This window comes from Cylas formicarius, unplaced genomic scaffold, assembly GCF_029955315.1.
Source record: "Cylas formicarius isolate icCylForm1 unplaced genomic scaffold, icCylForm1.1 PGA_scaffold_6__28_contigs__length_40554024, whole genome shotgun sequence".
In the NCBI taxonomy this organism is placed as follows: Eukaryota; Metazoa; Arthropoda; class Insecta; order Coleoptera; family Brentidae; genus Cylas; species Cylas formicarius.
This window is the reverse complement of record NW_026844347.1, coordinates 10,340,299-10,357,499: the sequence shown is the minus strand read 5'-3', so window position 1 is coordinate 10,357,499 and position 17,201 is coordinate 10,340,299. Positions and strand designations below refer to the sequence as shown.

Here is a 17,201-nt window from a genome sequence, read left to right as displayed (position 1 = left end):
GAAAATAAAAAGTTAACCCAAAACAAAAAAATTATGAAGTTACCGAAAAATGTTATTCAACCCTTAACATTCCGGCTTCCCAAAAATACCCAATTTTTCCCATACACTTATCCTATACTATATACACGGTTGCCCCTTGAACAGGTTAACAGTTAGGGACAAAAGATAATTTGACCAAAGGTCGATCGAAAGTGCCTTTGGCCGTGTGCACTTGCACAACGCGAATTTCCTTGTCGGAACTGGGGTAAAGCGCGTGATGCGGCCCAGAAGCCACTTTAACGGAGGGAGGTTCTCGTCTTTAATTAAAACCAACTGACCAACTTTTGGGGGGTTAGTCGTGGTGTTCCACTTATGCCGTTGCTGCAGCTGGTGGAGGTATTCCCGATGCCATCTGTCCCAGAAGTGCTGATGCAACTGCTGCTCGAGCTGCCAACGAGTGAGTCTGTTAGTGTTCAGATTAGCTAAAGGGTCGTCGGGAGGGGCAGATAGGGGCTCCAGGGTCAGAAAATGCCCAGGAGTAAGGCTATGCACATCGTTTGGGTTGGAACTCAAACTACATAATGGGCGGGAATTCAGTATGGATTCCACCTGAGTTAACACTGTCGACATTTCCTCGAAAGTCAGGATTTGAGAGCCTATCACACGAAACAAATGGGTCTTTACCGACTTGACGCCGGCCTCCCAAAGACCTCCAAAGTGAGGACTGGAGGGTGGGTTGAAGTGCCAGCGCACCTCACACTGGTCGGCGGACTGCTGGCAATACTGTACCAACAACCGGTTAGCACCGACAAAATTTCTACCCTGATCACTATACATGTCAGTGCAACGCCCGCGGCGAGCGACAAAGCGCCGAAAAGCGGCCAAGAATGCGTCGGAGCTGAGTTCAGAAGCCAATTCCAAATGGATGGCTTTGGTAGCCATGCAAACGAATAGGCAAATGTAAGCCTTCTGAGTCTTAGCGCCACGTCTTCGCGCAAGGGTAATGGAAATTGGACCGGCGAAATCGACACCGGTATGCGCGAATGGCTTGACTTGCGATACACGAACGGGGGGTAAATCAGCCATGAATGGCTGTACACAAGAAGGTTGGACACGGAAGCATCGGTAACACTGCGATAGGGTGTGACGAATTGCTCTGCGGGCGGACAAAATCCAGAATTGTTGTGAAATCTGGTACAACAACGATTGGGGGCCCGGGTGGCAATTTTCCTTATGGAACTTTTCGATCACGAGTTCGGTAAAGCGATGGTCTCGAGGTAGTAGAAGAGGATGTTTTGCGTCGAAAGACAACGCAGAACCTCGGAGTCTGCCACCGACTCGAATGAGACCGTGCTCGTCGATAAAGGGCGCTAGGGAGCGTAAAGGTTTGGGGCACAGTTTACCGTTTCGAAGACACTTCAGCAAACCGGCGAACACCTCACGTTGGATGTATCCTGTGAGCAATGTGCGGGCGTGGTACGTGTCCGCAAAAGACAAATTATCAAGCGCTCGCTTGGGAATGGGGATACGACAATTATTTAGAAACCTACAACAATAAGCCAGAATCCTCTCAATTTTTCGTAACGACGAGAAACGGGTTAACAGTTCTCCGAGCGAGTCAACTAAAGGGGTGGACACACAAGTCAACACTGGTTTACGTTCCAGTTCCAGATCGTCTCCGGGGGTGAAGTCGGAGGTGGGCCACTCTTCCACCGGAAGACGCAACCAGGGGGGACCACAGAACCAAGAGGGGTGAATTAATATTTGCTCGGGGAAAAGCCCTCGGGATGCGCAGTCAGCAGGGTTGGATGAACCGGCGACGTGATGCCAGGAACTGGGGGAAATGATGTCCTGAATGAGGGACACGCGATTGGCCACAAAAGTTTTCCATCTGTGGGGGGAGGACTTTATCCAAGACAACGCAATTTTGGAGTCACTCCAGGCGAATACTCTCGTGATAGTCAACTCAGAGGCTATAGTGGATCGGACGAAATCTACGAGTTGGGCGAGCAGCAACGCTGGGCACAACTCCAGACGGGGGATCGACACTCGCTTCAAAGGCGCTACCCGATTCTTTGCACACAGAAGGGTGACAGAGATATAGCCCTCTCTGATGCTTCGCAGATACACGACTGCACCGTATCCGCGCTCCGAAGCGTCACAAAATCCGTGCGTCTCCACCTGGACGCCATTGCTAGGCAGTACCCGACGAGGGATTGTCAGCCCAGAAAGACTGTCCAGCTGAGATGAAAACGAACTCCAATCTTCGAATATGTCGCGGGGGGGAGGTGCATCCCAATCGACGCCCTGGGACCAAAGCCTCTGTAGGAGCATTTTGGCAGTCAACACGACCGGGAATAAAAAACCTAGGGGATCGTATATTTGGGCTACTTGTGACAAAATATTCCTTTTTGTGCACGTCCTATCCGCTACTTGGATGCGGTAGGAGAACACATCCCGTAAGGGACACCACTGCAATCCCAACACCTTTAAACTGGGATTGTCGTCTCCGCATAGGAAAACGGGTTGATGATGTGAAGCGGGGAGTGAACTCAATAACTCGGGGGAGTTGCTCGCCCATTTGCGCAACTCGAAACCACCCAACTTTAGCAGCGATACTAATTGATCCCTCAACTCACGGGCTTCCTCCAACGAGTCTGTTTCTCCGATAATGTCGTCGATGTAGGTAGCATCAAACACAACACGCAATTTAAGGGGTTCGCTATGTGGCTTCCAGACGGCGTGATGAGGAATGTAGTAACCTTGGGGAGAGGGGGGCAGGTCGCTAACGAGTGCCATGTGACCTTGTTCCCAATAATCTCTCAAGAACTCGTTGTAGGCTAATCGCAAAGTTGGGTTCTTGGCCAAACGCGCCTCTAACAACTGGAATCGCCTAAGGGCTTGAGGGTAAGATTCACCAAGTGAAGGGTGTTTATCCTTAAAGGGTAAGGATACGACGTATCTACCTGAAGGGGCACGGGAATGGGTAGAGAGAAAGATCTTCTCACACAATTTGTCTTCAGGAGATATGAAGGTCTTTGAAGGGACGGACTCGAGTTCCCAAAATCTCTTCAAAGAAACATCAACAGCAGTACTCACAGTGGTATAAAAACTAAAGGGAGAAGATGGTTCTAAAGAATTCACTTTTCCTCGGACAACCCATCCGAAGATGGTCCGAAAAGCGCATGGGCCACCGTTCTGTCCTTTTCTAAATCCAGGCAAACAAATATCTCCGTAAACTTCTGCCCCTAAAAGCACGTCTATTTCGTTGGGTTCACAGAAGTGAGGATCAGCCAAGGGTAGGGACCTGAGATGTTTTAGATTCTGCTTATCAATCACCTGGTAGGGTACCTTATCACAAATAGATGGAATAACTAAAGCCTCTATATGGAGAGCAGCGGATTTTCTTTGGGAGGGAGTCACGCTCAGGGCAACCTTCCCTAACGCAGACGTCGACATTTGGTTGAGGGGTTGAATTAGTGTCGGAGAGAGAGACCTTGGAAGCTCCAATTTCTTCGCAAAGGAATCTGTCACAAAACTGGCTTGACTAGCTGAATCCAACAGTGCACGACAAGTAACAAGTCTGCCAGATTTATTCAAAACGGACACCAAGCAAGTGGCAAAGAGCACGACCTTTTGAGAGGAGAGATTGGTCATCATGGTCACAGGACTAGGGATAGTACCTTCCTGGTTGATGGAAGCAGGGGGAGCTTCATTCGCCGGGGAGGGGGTAGTAGCATTTCCAAAATGCACTAAAGTATGGTGGCACTTGCCACATAGACGACAATTAATCTTGGAGGAGCATCTTCCAACACCATGGGATCGCGCGAAGCAATTAAAGCACAAACGATGTTGCTTGATGAACACATGCCTTTGAGGGGGCTCAAGAGATAGGAAGGAATCACACTCTGTCAGAGGATGTCCATAGGGCAGTATAAACACTTACTGGTGCAACTCACATCAGCACTCGGAGGGGTAGACGTCGCTATCATAGATGTGGGTCTACGTGTATCGGTTGAAACTCGCTTCGAAACCTCAAGCCTCTTGGTAGGGGTAATACCTTTTGAGGTAACTAAAGAGTTTTCTAAAGCTTTACAATTCTGTTCCAAAAAATCACATAAATCTTGAAAAGTTGGGATATCTTTATCACAAAATTTGAGTTCGAACCTCGTCTTGAGAGTCGAGTCGAGTTTCTCTAAAAGCAAATTGAATTTTGTAAAATCCCACAAGTCGATATCGAATTTATCGATAGCTGCAAGATTCTCTGAAAATGTTGAAAGCAATCTCCTCAGTTCAACAACCGAGTCACTCTTCATAGTCGGAGCCCGAAAGATCGACAGCCAACAATCGATCGTTTTGATAACGCTTCACGAGGGCATTGTAAGCTATACTATAATTGGCATCCTTAATTGGCAAATTCTTCACGACACTGAGAGCATCCTTTTCCAAATAAGACACTAAAAATTGAAATTTTTCAATGTTTGAAAATGAAGAATTATAATGGATCAACGTGTTAAACATATCAAAAAATGTAGGCCAATTTTTCAAATCGCCATCAAATTTCGGAATGATAATACGGGGGAGTCGGAGATTACTATTTCTTTGCGACTCTCGACCAACTACAGATGGTACCGGAGAGCCTGCCTTAGGTTCCACTTTCTCAAATAATCGCTTGGCAATAGATCGAATTGAATAATGCAACTGATCAAAGTGATCTTGAACCGCAAACTGTCGATCTCTTTCCGAATCATTCGCTAAGGAGATTACTTCCAATTGCAAGGACTCAAAAGTGCTAACTAAACTCGGCAAATCCTCCACCATGCACTGGAATTTGCATAAAATTTCATCATCATCGGATTCAACGCGAGCTTTCTGACCCGCTGACAATATATCGTTAAAGCGTCTAAGTGTTAAATCCCGCTTAGCAATAAATTTAAGTACCCACGTAAATTAAAAGGAAGAAGAATTTGAGCACGCAGAAAATATGCTTAGAACGAATCAAATAAAAAGACGGCCGCAATTCGAAACGACAGTAAACACTTTTTATGAAACCGCTTTTTTGCGCTCCAAACTTTACACGTTTTTTGCTAACCTGTTCACGATAGCGAACGTATTTAAAATTACTAAAGTTTGTGAATGACTATAAAAATCCAAAAGACTGATTCTGATCCGGCTCGAAGAACCAACATGTAAGGGGTTGGGGGAAGGTGGTTGTAAATCACCCTCAAAATTTAAACGAGAAAGAGCGGCAAGAAAACGGTAGGACATACAACACCCGAAACGGTTAATCACCCACCTCGATGGTTTCCCGCGCCGTCGTCTGCCCGGCCGGGTCTTCTTAGGGGTATTTTCTGCAGGGTTGGGGGTGGTAAGGACCACAACACAGCGCGGGGTTCTCGCGAACCGGTCACAAAAGGGAGCTTGTTTTTTCGTGGTTCGCACTACGGACGCTCACGCAAGTCTGTCTTTTCGCGCGGCTTAACCAAGGTTGGGTATGGTGGGGGTGTTGTATACACAGCGCGAAAATAAAAAGTTAACCCAAAACAAAAAAATTATGAAGTTACCGAAAAATGTTATTCAACCCTTAACAATAGGTAAGATTTAACCTGAAACTTTACCCAAAATATGATCTACAAAGGTTTAGCACATGCATAAATAAACGCAAATAATTTTCATTTTTGTGTACAGGGCTACGACTTTATCTAGAAATTGTAACGCCGTTTCTGCGTTTTCTAAACCCATGTTGAAAGTCTAAAAATATTATTTTTTGTAAGATTTTAGAGGCAGAGCAGAAAAGCGAAGTGGGACGATAATTCCCCATAACCTTATGATCATCGTTCTTGGGTAACAGAATAATTCCATCCTGCTAAATATTTCATATTGTAATACAGTATACGTATATTCGTAACTGACCATATCTCCGTGAGCGTGACTCGCGCTGGCTAACTTTAGAACTAACTATTAATACTATTAATATCCTACTTAATGTATTTTTTCTAAACAAACAGAGACTTTTATAATTATTAATAAGGTTTGCCATGCTGCCAAATCGTACAACCTCTTGTTTAATAAGCTTAAATATGAAGAAAAAAAAAACAATTTCGACGGACTTATTATTTTGCCTTCTAACACTACAAAGGATTTCTGGTCAATTTTTAATACGAATATTGCTAACCTGATAAATTCAAACCCCAAAAAATATTTGTTTCAGTATTATTGATTACCGATTCATTTTTGGTACAAATCAAGATATCTATATCATCAATTTAAACCGCAAAAAATAGTCTAATCCGCTACTAAACAACAAACTTACACGCCATTACTTCGTTATTAGTTTAATCACTCCACCTACCAGTGCAACTACTTCTTCTATATTGAACAGTATTCGTTATACCACATTGTAAGAAATTTGGATCAAAATAGTTGTTACAGGTCGTTGACAATCTCAAACGAACTCTGTTGAATTAAATTGAATTGAAACAATTATTTGCAGCCAAAAAATAAATAAGTATAACTATAAATATATATATATATATATATATATATATATATATATATATATATATATATATATATATATATATATATATATATATATATATATATATATATAACAAATAAATAAACAAGTATTGCTTGATGGGTAGGGAACTGTACATGTGAATAAGCTCGCTGCAATGCTAAATGGAGGCGTTTTAGCGCTAGCCTCTATTTTAACTTTCCTTATTGATGATTCGCATATTAGAACATAGATGGCGCTACAAATATCGCTCCGAAAAATATTTAAATCAAACTGTACCTCTTCACTGACACCTTAACAGTCGTTTAAAACCTTATTTATTCTCTGCGGTAACTAAAATTTATCTGAATTGTATATTTTTAAATAGTAACCAATAGAGTGTTTAATTTTATTTGCTGGACACATTTAAACTAACCAAAACTAACTGTTGCGAGAAATATGTTGCAATCATTTGGCAACGTTGGGTTAAGAGGCATCGCGATTGTTAGTCTGACAGTGAGATGCTCGGTTGCGGTCATACTTGTTCTGTTAAAACGAGAAATAAGTACTGATTTCTAGATGTTAAAGACTACAAGCATGAAAACAACAACGTCAGTCTAAACACAATAATAAATACATGGCTATGCGCAGTAGCATCAAAATTATGTATCCCATCTAAAAGTATGCTTTTAAAATATAACACTTGGGGATACTGTAAGCGAACCATGTCTCTTGAAGCTTCTTAAGTATTAGATATAAGAAATATTTTTGCATCTTACATAGTTAATTCAGTTATTGAGTCTATTACCCCCATGTGGGAAGTAGCATTTTGGATAGCAAATAGCAATTTTTCTATGCAATGGTCTATGCAGGAAGTTTTTATTATTTGCAGGTCACACTTATTTAATTGTAAAATTGCCTCAGTTTCAATATCTCCATTCGAGTCCAGATCATTTATTTCCAGGAGCTTTTCGAAGCCCCCTCTCATTTCCGCATTCCACTGTATCTGCAACGAACTGAGCGCCCACCTATTTTTAGTTATAGAATCTGAAATTGTAATTGAAATAAGCTTTTTCTTAACGATTTACTTGCGATTACCATAGAAACTCTCTGGAATAAAATCACTAACGTGCCCGTGTATGTGGGCTTGAAACGGCACAACTGTGCTTTCCGTTATCAAGACAGGCAAAGAAAGATCACTTCTTGCGGGTGTCCCAACAATACAATCCTTAAAAATAAGCAAAAATAACAATGCTGTTGCATCATGCCGCATTCTCTCATCAGTAAAAAACAGAAATAAACCTGAAATGAAAAAGACGCCAGAGGTTACTTGCGATTTAGTTTATTTTATTGATAATAACTAACGCGTCAAATCAAGAATGAAACAAAGATACCTAATATAGACTAGAACATTGTAACACATCTAACACAAGTAAGGCTCAGTATTTGCAAATATTTTTAAATTTCAGTAAGCTATTTGGTCGTTCTTGTCTGTATATTTTATTTTTATTTTATATTAAACAAAATGTCAGGACGCAACAGAACAATAAACTATTAAAATTTGAGGTTTAATTATTATTATCAGCTGGTTGTGTATTACATTTTTTTATAGTGGGTGTAAAACATATTACACTAAAGTAAAATAATATTTTCATAAATTTAAAAGAATCAGACGAAAATAAGAAAATGGTTGCGCCTTTAGTCTTATTCTTATCATGTCACCAGAAAAGAAACAGAATTCAACAATGCACTTAAAAAGGCCAAATTAGGAATTACCGTAAATTAAAATTTAGCAGGTAATTAAAAACAAAGGTAGGTTTGAACTAAGGGTAGTAGGATGGACAATCAGGTAATTTTAACCTTGATAGTGAAATGTAAAGAATTTTAACAAATTAGAACCTCATTTTGTTCTTTTCAACCTATTGGTAACTATGGACATATATTCACTCTCTTTATTTCGCTTAAGAAAGTGACCTCTTTAATTTAATGCTATTTGCTCTATATCTGAAAGGAAGATGGGGTGTTAGAACATGCTATTACATAAATGTTGATAACTCCCAAAAGGCTTAACGCATTTGAAGTAGTAAAAAGAGCTTTTTCTAAGCGACCAATCGTGCGATTGCGATTTATGCCACCAGAGGGCTTTTTCTGGAAAACGCAAAAAATTTATTTGCTGAAGAAAATACAAAGATATGTTTTTTATGTCATTAAATAGTCAAATAAGAGAATTTAAAATACCTGACTTGGACAACCGGTATATAATTTTTAATTTAAATTATTTATTTGAAGTAAATTTCCAACATATTACATATTGAAAAAAATAATTTTCCGTTTTTAAAATCTATGTGGACAGCAGCAGTCAGTTGACCGTCCCATTGAGTAAATTTTCAGTAATAGAAGAAAATGAAAGTTTGAAATCCTGTCAACGTCACTATATTGTCAAGTTCTTTAAAAAAACTGTATTTTCCGAGGAATTTCGTACTCGCGATAAAAAGAAAAACTCATAACGTAATGTTCCTCTGACAATTTTCTTAAAGCCGCAACGTCACCTGACACATCTGTTAAATGGATACGAACCTCTTAGTACAAAATACATCACGTTTTCATTTGTGCAAAGTTCTTCCCTTACGCTAGAATGGTAAAGGCACAGAGACTTCAATATCGATATTATGGGTACAACTGAATCTGGATAATCTCTGTAATCTTTTTCGGTCAACGAAGTTTTCATGACATCAATTATCAAGTCTATTCCACGATTTTTCAAAAATGTTTCGTGCAGCAATGGATCTTCAATAATAACGCTTACTTGATTTAGTGCAGACCTTCTGATTACAGGTTCAACGTCCGGTGCTCTTAGGAGATCCATAACTTGGTTTAAGCTACTTGGCTAAAAAACGGCCACTTGATTAACTAATATGTTAAAATATTATTAACTTAAAGTTTATTAAACAAAATCGATTTTAAAAAATATTTTTTATTATGTTGGATGTAGTTTTTCCCACTTCTGATTTTGAAAAATTAAAAAAAGGATTAAAATTGGAAAATATATATGAATTTAGATAAGTAGTACAATCAACCACTGAATACGAAATTCAATGAAATTTTAGAGAACAAAAATTGAAAAGATTACCAACGTTCATTAAATTTTCATCAATTATATTTTGGGAATGTATTTCGCCACTATTTTCAACAAACTAAAAATTTTGATGTCCTTACGAGAAACATTTTAGACAAATATAAAGAATGTCTCTAATATTATTAAAAAAAAAAACAACATGCCTGATAAAAATGGTCAGAATTTCTAATCTTATTGATATCAACAATTGTCCTCATTCTACAGGCTCCAGCCAGAGCCTTATCAAAAACCGTATTAAACTTTGGCAGGAGTTCCCTAGAATTTTCTTGACGTGCCATTAACCAACATATTCTGGAAAATGCTTCTTCCCTAAAAATAAACTTTAATTTGTCTCTGAAGTGCTACGAAGGCACAAATACATCGTTGTCAAATCTACAAACAGCAATCCATCAATAACATTGAAATTAAAAAAAAAAATACTATAAAAGGGTGTTCCAAAAATATGCATTTTTTCCGAATATAAATAAAGAAATTATGTTACAAATAGACCAATCTTGAATGTAAGAAAATCTAGAAATTCTGGAGAGCTAAACAGTTTTTTCTTTTCAATTTGTTTTCACCTGCTGCGTTGAAAATGTACGTTTTATGGTTTTATGAGTAACTTTTATTAACATTTCCCTATTATTAATTCGCTTTTTTCACATTTCAAACTTACTTTACTTTCATGGTGAGTACCACAAAGTTATCAACCGAACCTGTAGAAGACTTTGTGAATTATATCCCCATTTACCACCCATGCATGAAAAAAAAATTAAAGGGTAAAATTTTGAAAATCATGGTCAAATTAGAAAACAGTAATGAAAGATTGATGTGAAAAACCATAGGGCGGTAGCTCTTGTTTATGCTTCTAGGTCTTTGAATCTCTGTAGTATAATAAAATGTTTAATCACGACAACTCCTGTCTAAGCGAAAAGAACATGGCTTTTTACCTAAAAGATTTGCAACAAAAATAAAAGTTTTTGCCAGAGTAGATCACGACACATTGTTGACAAAGATTCAAATCTTGAACCACTTTTTTTTTAAATGATAAATTATTTTCCGGGGATAGTTCGGAATTCTGAGCGCCCATGATTTTGAAAGTTTATAGGAAAATAGAGAAGGGTCAAAATGTGTTGTTACTTCAAAATGACTTGGATAGAGTAAATGACTGGCCCCTGGCAAATCATCTATCATGGTAATAACAATAATTATTCAATTAACAAGATAAAACTGATAAAAAATATGAGTGTAAAGACAGGCCTAAAACTAGACAGCAGACTTGGTTTCATACGACATATAAACAATATAGTGAAGAGAGCTTATAGAATACTGGGATTAAAAACACTACAAATGCTCTACAATGCGTTTGTTCATAGCGTACTAGAAAACGCAGGAATAATTTGGTAACGTAGATCATAAACGCCTAGCTGAAAGCATGCAAAATAAAATTTAAAATTTTTATTATAAAAAGCACGATGAATACATATTCAATCTCGGTTACTAGACTTACCTAAATGAATTTATTTTTATATCCTCAGAAGTAAGAAGGAAATATACAATGGTAGTATTTCAATACAATTAATTGAACTTTAAATCTGACAACCCTCAACTACTTAGACAAATTAATTTCAATTGTAGCCCATATTTTAATTCTAGAAAAAATTAAGCTCTCCTTATTTGCGATATATAACATAAATAGTTTTTTTTAAACACTATAGGATCCTAATCTCCTTTAAAATATGTTAGCAATGAAATTGGTATATTTGACAATGCTGAAACCGACAAATTATTTCTAAAATTGATACTCCATCTAAAACAAAATCGTAATTCAACGAGATATTTAACTCTGTTTCCAGGCCGTGACAGGAATTTGAAACTCCCTTTTGTTTATCAATAAAGCATAATGGATATTATATCAGTAAAAAAACAATTGTCGAATGAAAAGTTAATCCGTAGACCGACATACATCTGGCCATCGACTTTCACGCTTTTCCAATAATTATTAAATTGAAATAAATAATAATAATAATAAATTAAATTGTTGAGAATTGTAATAAAATGCGCATTTTTTCGTTTGATACTCATTATAAGTATTTGCACACATACCACTCAAAATATATGAGAGGCTTAATTATTTGTCCATGTAAATACGTTTTTAGCCAACCAAATAATCAGACTAAAATGTATTCGGACACTTCCTGCGGCCTAATAGATGGCAGCACCGCACTTGGACTTGATGTCTTATAGCTTGCAAAAGATTTTGTTTTAGACTACGTATCTTTTACGACCGTATTTCAAATTTCACTTTTTAACTTCTTCAACTTACCTCAGAAATGATTCTTTTGAAAATAATAACTGCACATTAGCTTTGAACATGACAATGTGCGGCAAATCAAGAGCATTTGCGGTATCGGGATCTGCAAGGTTAACTATGTTCCGACCCAAAAGTGATTTATTATCGGCGTAGCACAACAAATAAGGCATAGTTGGAATTAAAGCTTCCACGCAATAGTTCCAAATGCTTTCGTTAACAATATGCTTACACTTCATGAGATAAATAAGAACGTCTTCTGCGAGATGTTTCGTCTGAAAATATTGCAACAATAGAATGACAAAAACCAATATTGTCGTGTTATACGTTTTCGTTTCGTAACCCAAATTGTGCTATCTCAGTAAGAATTTTTGAAGAAAGCAAGAAATATATTTCGACGCCCGGGCACCTTATATTGTTTAGATTTATCTCGGTGCCTATATTGCGTACAACTTTATTGCGACACAGTGTGTACATTTCTTTCCTAATAGATTCCACCGGATGCGCCAATAGCTGAAGAATTATTTCTAAAACGTCAAAATCACGAATATTAAACAAATCTTGCATTAAATTTAGTACGGTAAATGATATTATTGACAAGAGAAGTTGGGTGCGCAACAAAAATATTTCCAAAAGAATATAAATTCTTCTTATCTACATAACAACTAAAAAAAGAGTCTTTTGAGAACGCAGCTCAGACGGATATTGACGAACGAGCTGAATAGACTCAGCCTGGCCAGAAACCAACTTAAAGAGTTAAAAAGCAATAAAATAAAAAATAGTTTCTTAATTATTTCAGAACAATATTTACGTAGTGCACGATAAAACATCTACAATATTTCAATAACTAATTAAAATAAAAATATATAGCCAATATAGCTTAGTAAAATGTTCTCGAAATTCTTATTTCTATACGTATATCTCACACTAGTTTGGTCGAGAAGAACTTCTTCGCTTTGAATCGGAGGTTTTTACATGAAGCAGGCACAATTATACACCATGTACAAATTTGCTAAAACAGGGTATTCCATTAAAAAAAAACTTTTCGACAATTTTGAGTAAGAGTTAAATCAGGATTATGTAAACCCCGAGCATCTCAGAATTTATTACTCCACAAGGAACTAGTAGGATACTAAATTGCAGTGAAAATTTCAGCTTGGTAATACAGTAAACTCCGTTTACATTTTTCTGGTCTGGTCAAAATACTCTTGATTTTTCGTCGGATATTACGCACCACATGTAACTTCTACTACGGTTATAAAGTACAATATTTTCACTATTGTTCTGGTTATAAAATACGAGTGTACACTAAAACGGTGCAAGTCTTTAACTGTAAAAGAAAAGATAGAGATTATCAGAAGTATTGAGAGTAGCATCGGTAAGGCGGAATTTACTAGACAAAAGAAATTAGCAAAAACAACAAATCTACAATTTGGAGTAATCGGGTAAAGATCATGAAAGTAGGTGACTGTAAATCGCACAGGATTAAAAAAAATAGAAGTACTGTATGTTCAGATGCAGATAAAGCTCCTTTACCATGGTTTCAAGTTCTAAGATCTGAAAATATTGCAGTATGTGGTCCAGTTCTAAAATCGAAAGCCGAAGAATTAGCCAGGGGATTACAGGGTGGGGATTTTAGTTGTTCTACAGGTTGGTTCGAACGTTTTAAAGTTCGTCACAACAAAAACGTCGGAAAATTTTCTGATAAAGCAGATGTTAACAAACAAGGTATACTGAACTGGTTAGATGATAAGTGGCCCAGTATTGCACAAAATTACAGCTCTGAGGATATTTTCGTTGGTGACGCGACTGGGCTAATTTACAAGATGACTCCATATTGTACTCTTAAATTTATAGGAGAAAAGTGTTTAGGTGGGAAGCAGTCGAAGTTAAGGTACACCATTTGGTTTGTGCAAATATGACAGGAAGCGAAAAATGCAAACTTCTTGTTATTGGTAAATATGAACGACCAAGATGCATGAAAAAGGTGAAAAATCTACCTGTCATTTATAAGTCAAACCAGCGAGCGTGGATGGATAACTTCAGCAATTTTTTATAATTATTTAAATGATTGAGATGAAAAACTAACTGTTTGACAATTGTGCAGCTCATCCAAAAAATCTAATCCTTTCAAATATCACATTAAAGTTTTTGCCTCCAAATAGTACCTCAGTCATCCAACCAATGGACCAAGGCATAATAAAATGCCTTAAGACATATTACCGCAGATATTTTTTATATCGTTTGATCCAGTCATTTGAAAATAAGGAACCTCTCAATATCACTATCCTACACTCCATAAAATTACTTGCAAAATGTTGGAATAATGGTACTTCAACCACTATTTAAAACTGCTTTCGACATGCAGGTCTGACAAAATCAGAAGATGAGTTTGATTCAGACGATGACTTACCTCTGGTTGTTCAGTAGTTCGTGAAGTACAAAAATAATGACGACGATGACCGGGCAATTCCCGTAAGTAATTGGTTGCGTAATAGCGGCCAAGATTTGACTAACATTGAAATCTATATTGCTGAGCTGGATAGCTTCCCAACTGTTGATGATAATTTATTAACAACGGAGTTATTAACCGATAATGTATTATTACTGAAGTTTTAGAGCCAAATGATCCTCAAATCTTTGGTAACAAAAGCGACGACGATGTTCAACAGGACTTCCGCTAACAGAGTACTCATTTTCTGGTCCCTAGAGAAGGTACTTCTTAACCCCAGTTCATTGTATTCAACTTTCCCAGGAATAAGAAATTATATTGGCGTCTATTTCGACTGAAAAATATAGACAATAATTAACATCTCGAAAACCACTAGGGATAAATCTAGAAAATATTTTACAAAAAGATTCCAGAAGCTGCTCCATTTAAAAAATCAAATAATGTTCGGGCTAATATGTAACACCTCTACCTCTAGTCAATAGACTCACAACTTCAAAGCTGAAGAAGACAAAATAAACACTTTATTGAGACTAAACCCTGGTAATCAACACCTTCGGCGAGAGATATCCAGTTTATGCTCCTATTAGAAATAGTTATGAATATCCTATTCCTATGCCGTAGAAAAGTTTTCTTATTGGATGTTTGTATCAATGTTATTGGAAATCTATTCTATGGTAACAATAATAGTTTTCATACGTTCAGTCGTTATTTATTTATAATGCTCATAAAATCTATTAGTCAGCCCATTTTAAATTAGTCCCAGCAACCAAATCAGGGAGAAGTAAAATAGGAGACTTTATCTATTTCGTCCAGGCCTTCATATACTCAAGACTGAACATCACGGTACGTTCGTCTGATCTTATAAATTCTAGACAATTTCGGGCCAAGCGGGGGCACTGAAAATATTTTATAGAGAGGGGCATCAAAAACCTCCGGTTTTTTCAAAATGTATAATGTTCCCATAACAATGAGACACCCTTTCCAGAGGGCGCTAGTTATACCTTCTACTCTACATTTTCTTGAAGTACATTAATTTAATAAAGCTGTGAAGCTACAGCCAAGGGATTGTGCTAAATATTGAGTGCCAAGTGCTAAATTTTATGATAGTTTTTACAATAACTAAAATATTTAAAATAACATACCTACAAGAAAATTTACAGAGGCACTTTTTGCAAAACCACCTTCCAAAGTAAATCGTTTTAGAGGAACTATGTTGAGGCAAAAGTACCTTACCTTCAGCAACTTCCCTTATTCGCTCCTCACGGGCGGAAAACAATTTATCAGAACAAACATCAACAAAGCTCGACAAAACCAATAAATTTCGATGCAACTCAAAACTTGGTAGCGCACTCCTCGCTGAATATAAACATTCCGTGAGAGTCATAGTTTCCTGGTGTTTCAAAAATTTGACCGTTGCTTTCAAACCGTCGCAAATTTTTGATACGTCTCGGTACATTTTCAGATAATTGAATTCGTTTTGGCCACTAAAACTCTAAAAGTACCAAATACATGACAATTGAACTGAAATTGGATATGGCCAAGCACTGAATCACATTCACATTCAAACCAACGTCCGTGGCTATCGACGGACATTCGAAACCACAACATTGGCATTCCATTTAAATAAATCATGTTTTAGCCGCTTGATATTATTAGATTAAAATAACATTTTTGCCACCCTATAAAGATGGGATCCCTGCTATAATTTATATCAATGGTCCTATTAAACTGAATATAGCCGCTTATAACCCATACGCCCACTAACGGATATATTACAAAATACAGCTTTGTTAGCTTAATTGACAACCTTGTACAAAACTTATTCATCTGACAAAAATGCCAGTAGCATCATTTAACTAATAATGCCATTTTTTAAATAACACAGGTATTTTATGTAAATTAAAGCAGAGATGTACTATTATATAGAAACTCATATAAGATATCCCACTACGTCAAGATTGTGATTTCTGTTTAGCCCTCTATAATTTAACCAAATCTAAAATACCTTACCTCTACATACTCCAACAAAGACTTATGAACTTTAGGATATAATCTTGCTAGACTGATATCGAGCAAGCTATTTGTAATAGTAACTCTAAAGTTCTTTGGAAAAATCACTTTGGTTTTTTCACGCGGGATCAACTTTTCCAAAAATTTTGTGCAGCCAATTAACAGGTGCAAATAAATCTCACGTTTTAGGAAATCATTTTCAAGACTTATGGATTCAACCCTAAAATGAAATGAATAATCGAAATCTGAATGCGATTTTGAGTAATACGTTGGTCACATCTACATACCTGTAATACTCCAGAACTTCACCATAAAATGTCAACACATCTAAGAAATTCTCTAAAATGTTCTTGCTTTCGAAATGGTACGAATATTTCCAAATTTTTTTCTTAATGCATAAAAATAACAATTTAAAAAGTTCATCCAATAACACGAGAGCCAGACCTATACCTTTCTAAAATAGAAATCATTAGATGATATCGACATATATTCTGATTAAAAAAGTACTTACTTTGTCAAATTTTGATGTAGAATCACTAAGAGTTTCCTGTTTAAAAACCAAACATTTCAATATCAATTTAATGGTACGGAACGCGAAGTCTGGCAGTGTTAGTTGATTGTTTTTTAGAACAAAAACATCTTCTTGAACATTTGACTTTTCACTTGTTTCACTCCTAGCACTGTCTTTTTCAGACATATTTGACACTGAATTCGAGTATAACAGGAACTACAAAAATGTTTTTACATAGGTCTCCTTTACAACATAAAGATGGACATATAACAAAAACAGTTGAATTAAAATTGTGGAATACATAAAAAATATAACCGAAAAACT

General features: G+C 37.0%; 1 protein-coding gene across 1 annotated transcript in view; it reads right to left on the bottom strand.

The window, feature by feature from the left end:
* LOC132702754 (rotatin) overlaps nt 1-17,201 on the bottom strand; it is a 34,112-nt gene that overhangs the window by 13,186 nt on the left and 3,725 nt on the right. Inside the window, exons 8-17 of the mRNA XM_060671489.1 lie at nt 16,878-17,093; nt 16,654-16,820; nt 16,367-16,586; nt 15,590-15,848; nt 12,232-12,431; nt 11,920-12,179; nt 9,758-9,923; nt 9,056-9,365; nt 7,577-7,780; nt 7,258-7,525 (exon numbers count right to left, since the gene is read on the bottom strand). Of these exons, the coding sequence (XP_060527472.1) occupies nt 7,258-7,525; nt 7,577-7,780; nt 9,056-9,365; nt 9,758-9,923; nt 11,920-12,179; nt 12,232-12,431; nt 15,590-15,848; nt 16,367-16,586; nt 16,654-16,820; nt 16,878-17,093 (2,270 nt within the window). The remainder of the gene's footprint in view (nt 1-7,257; nt 7,526-7,576; nt 7,781-9,055; nt 9,366-9,757; nt 9,924-11,919; nt 12,180-12,231; nt 12,432-15,589; nt 15,849-16,366; nt 16,587-16,653; nt 16,821-16,877; nt 17,094-17,201) is intronic.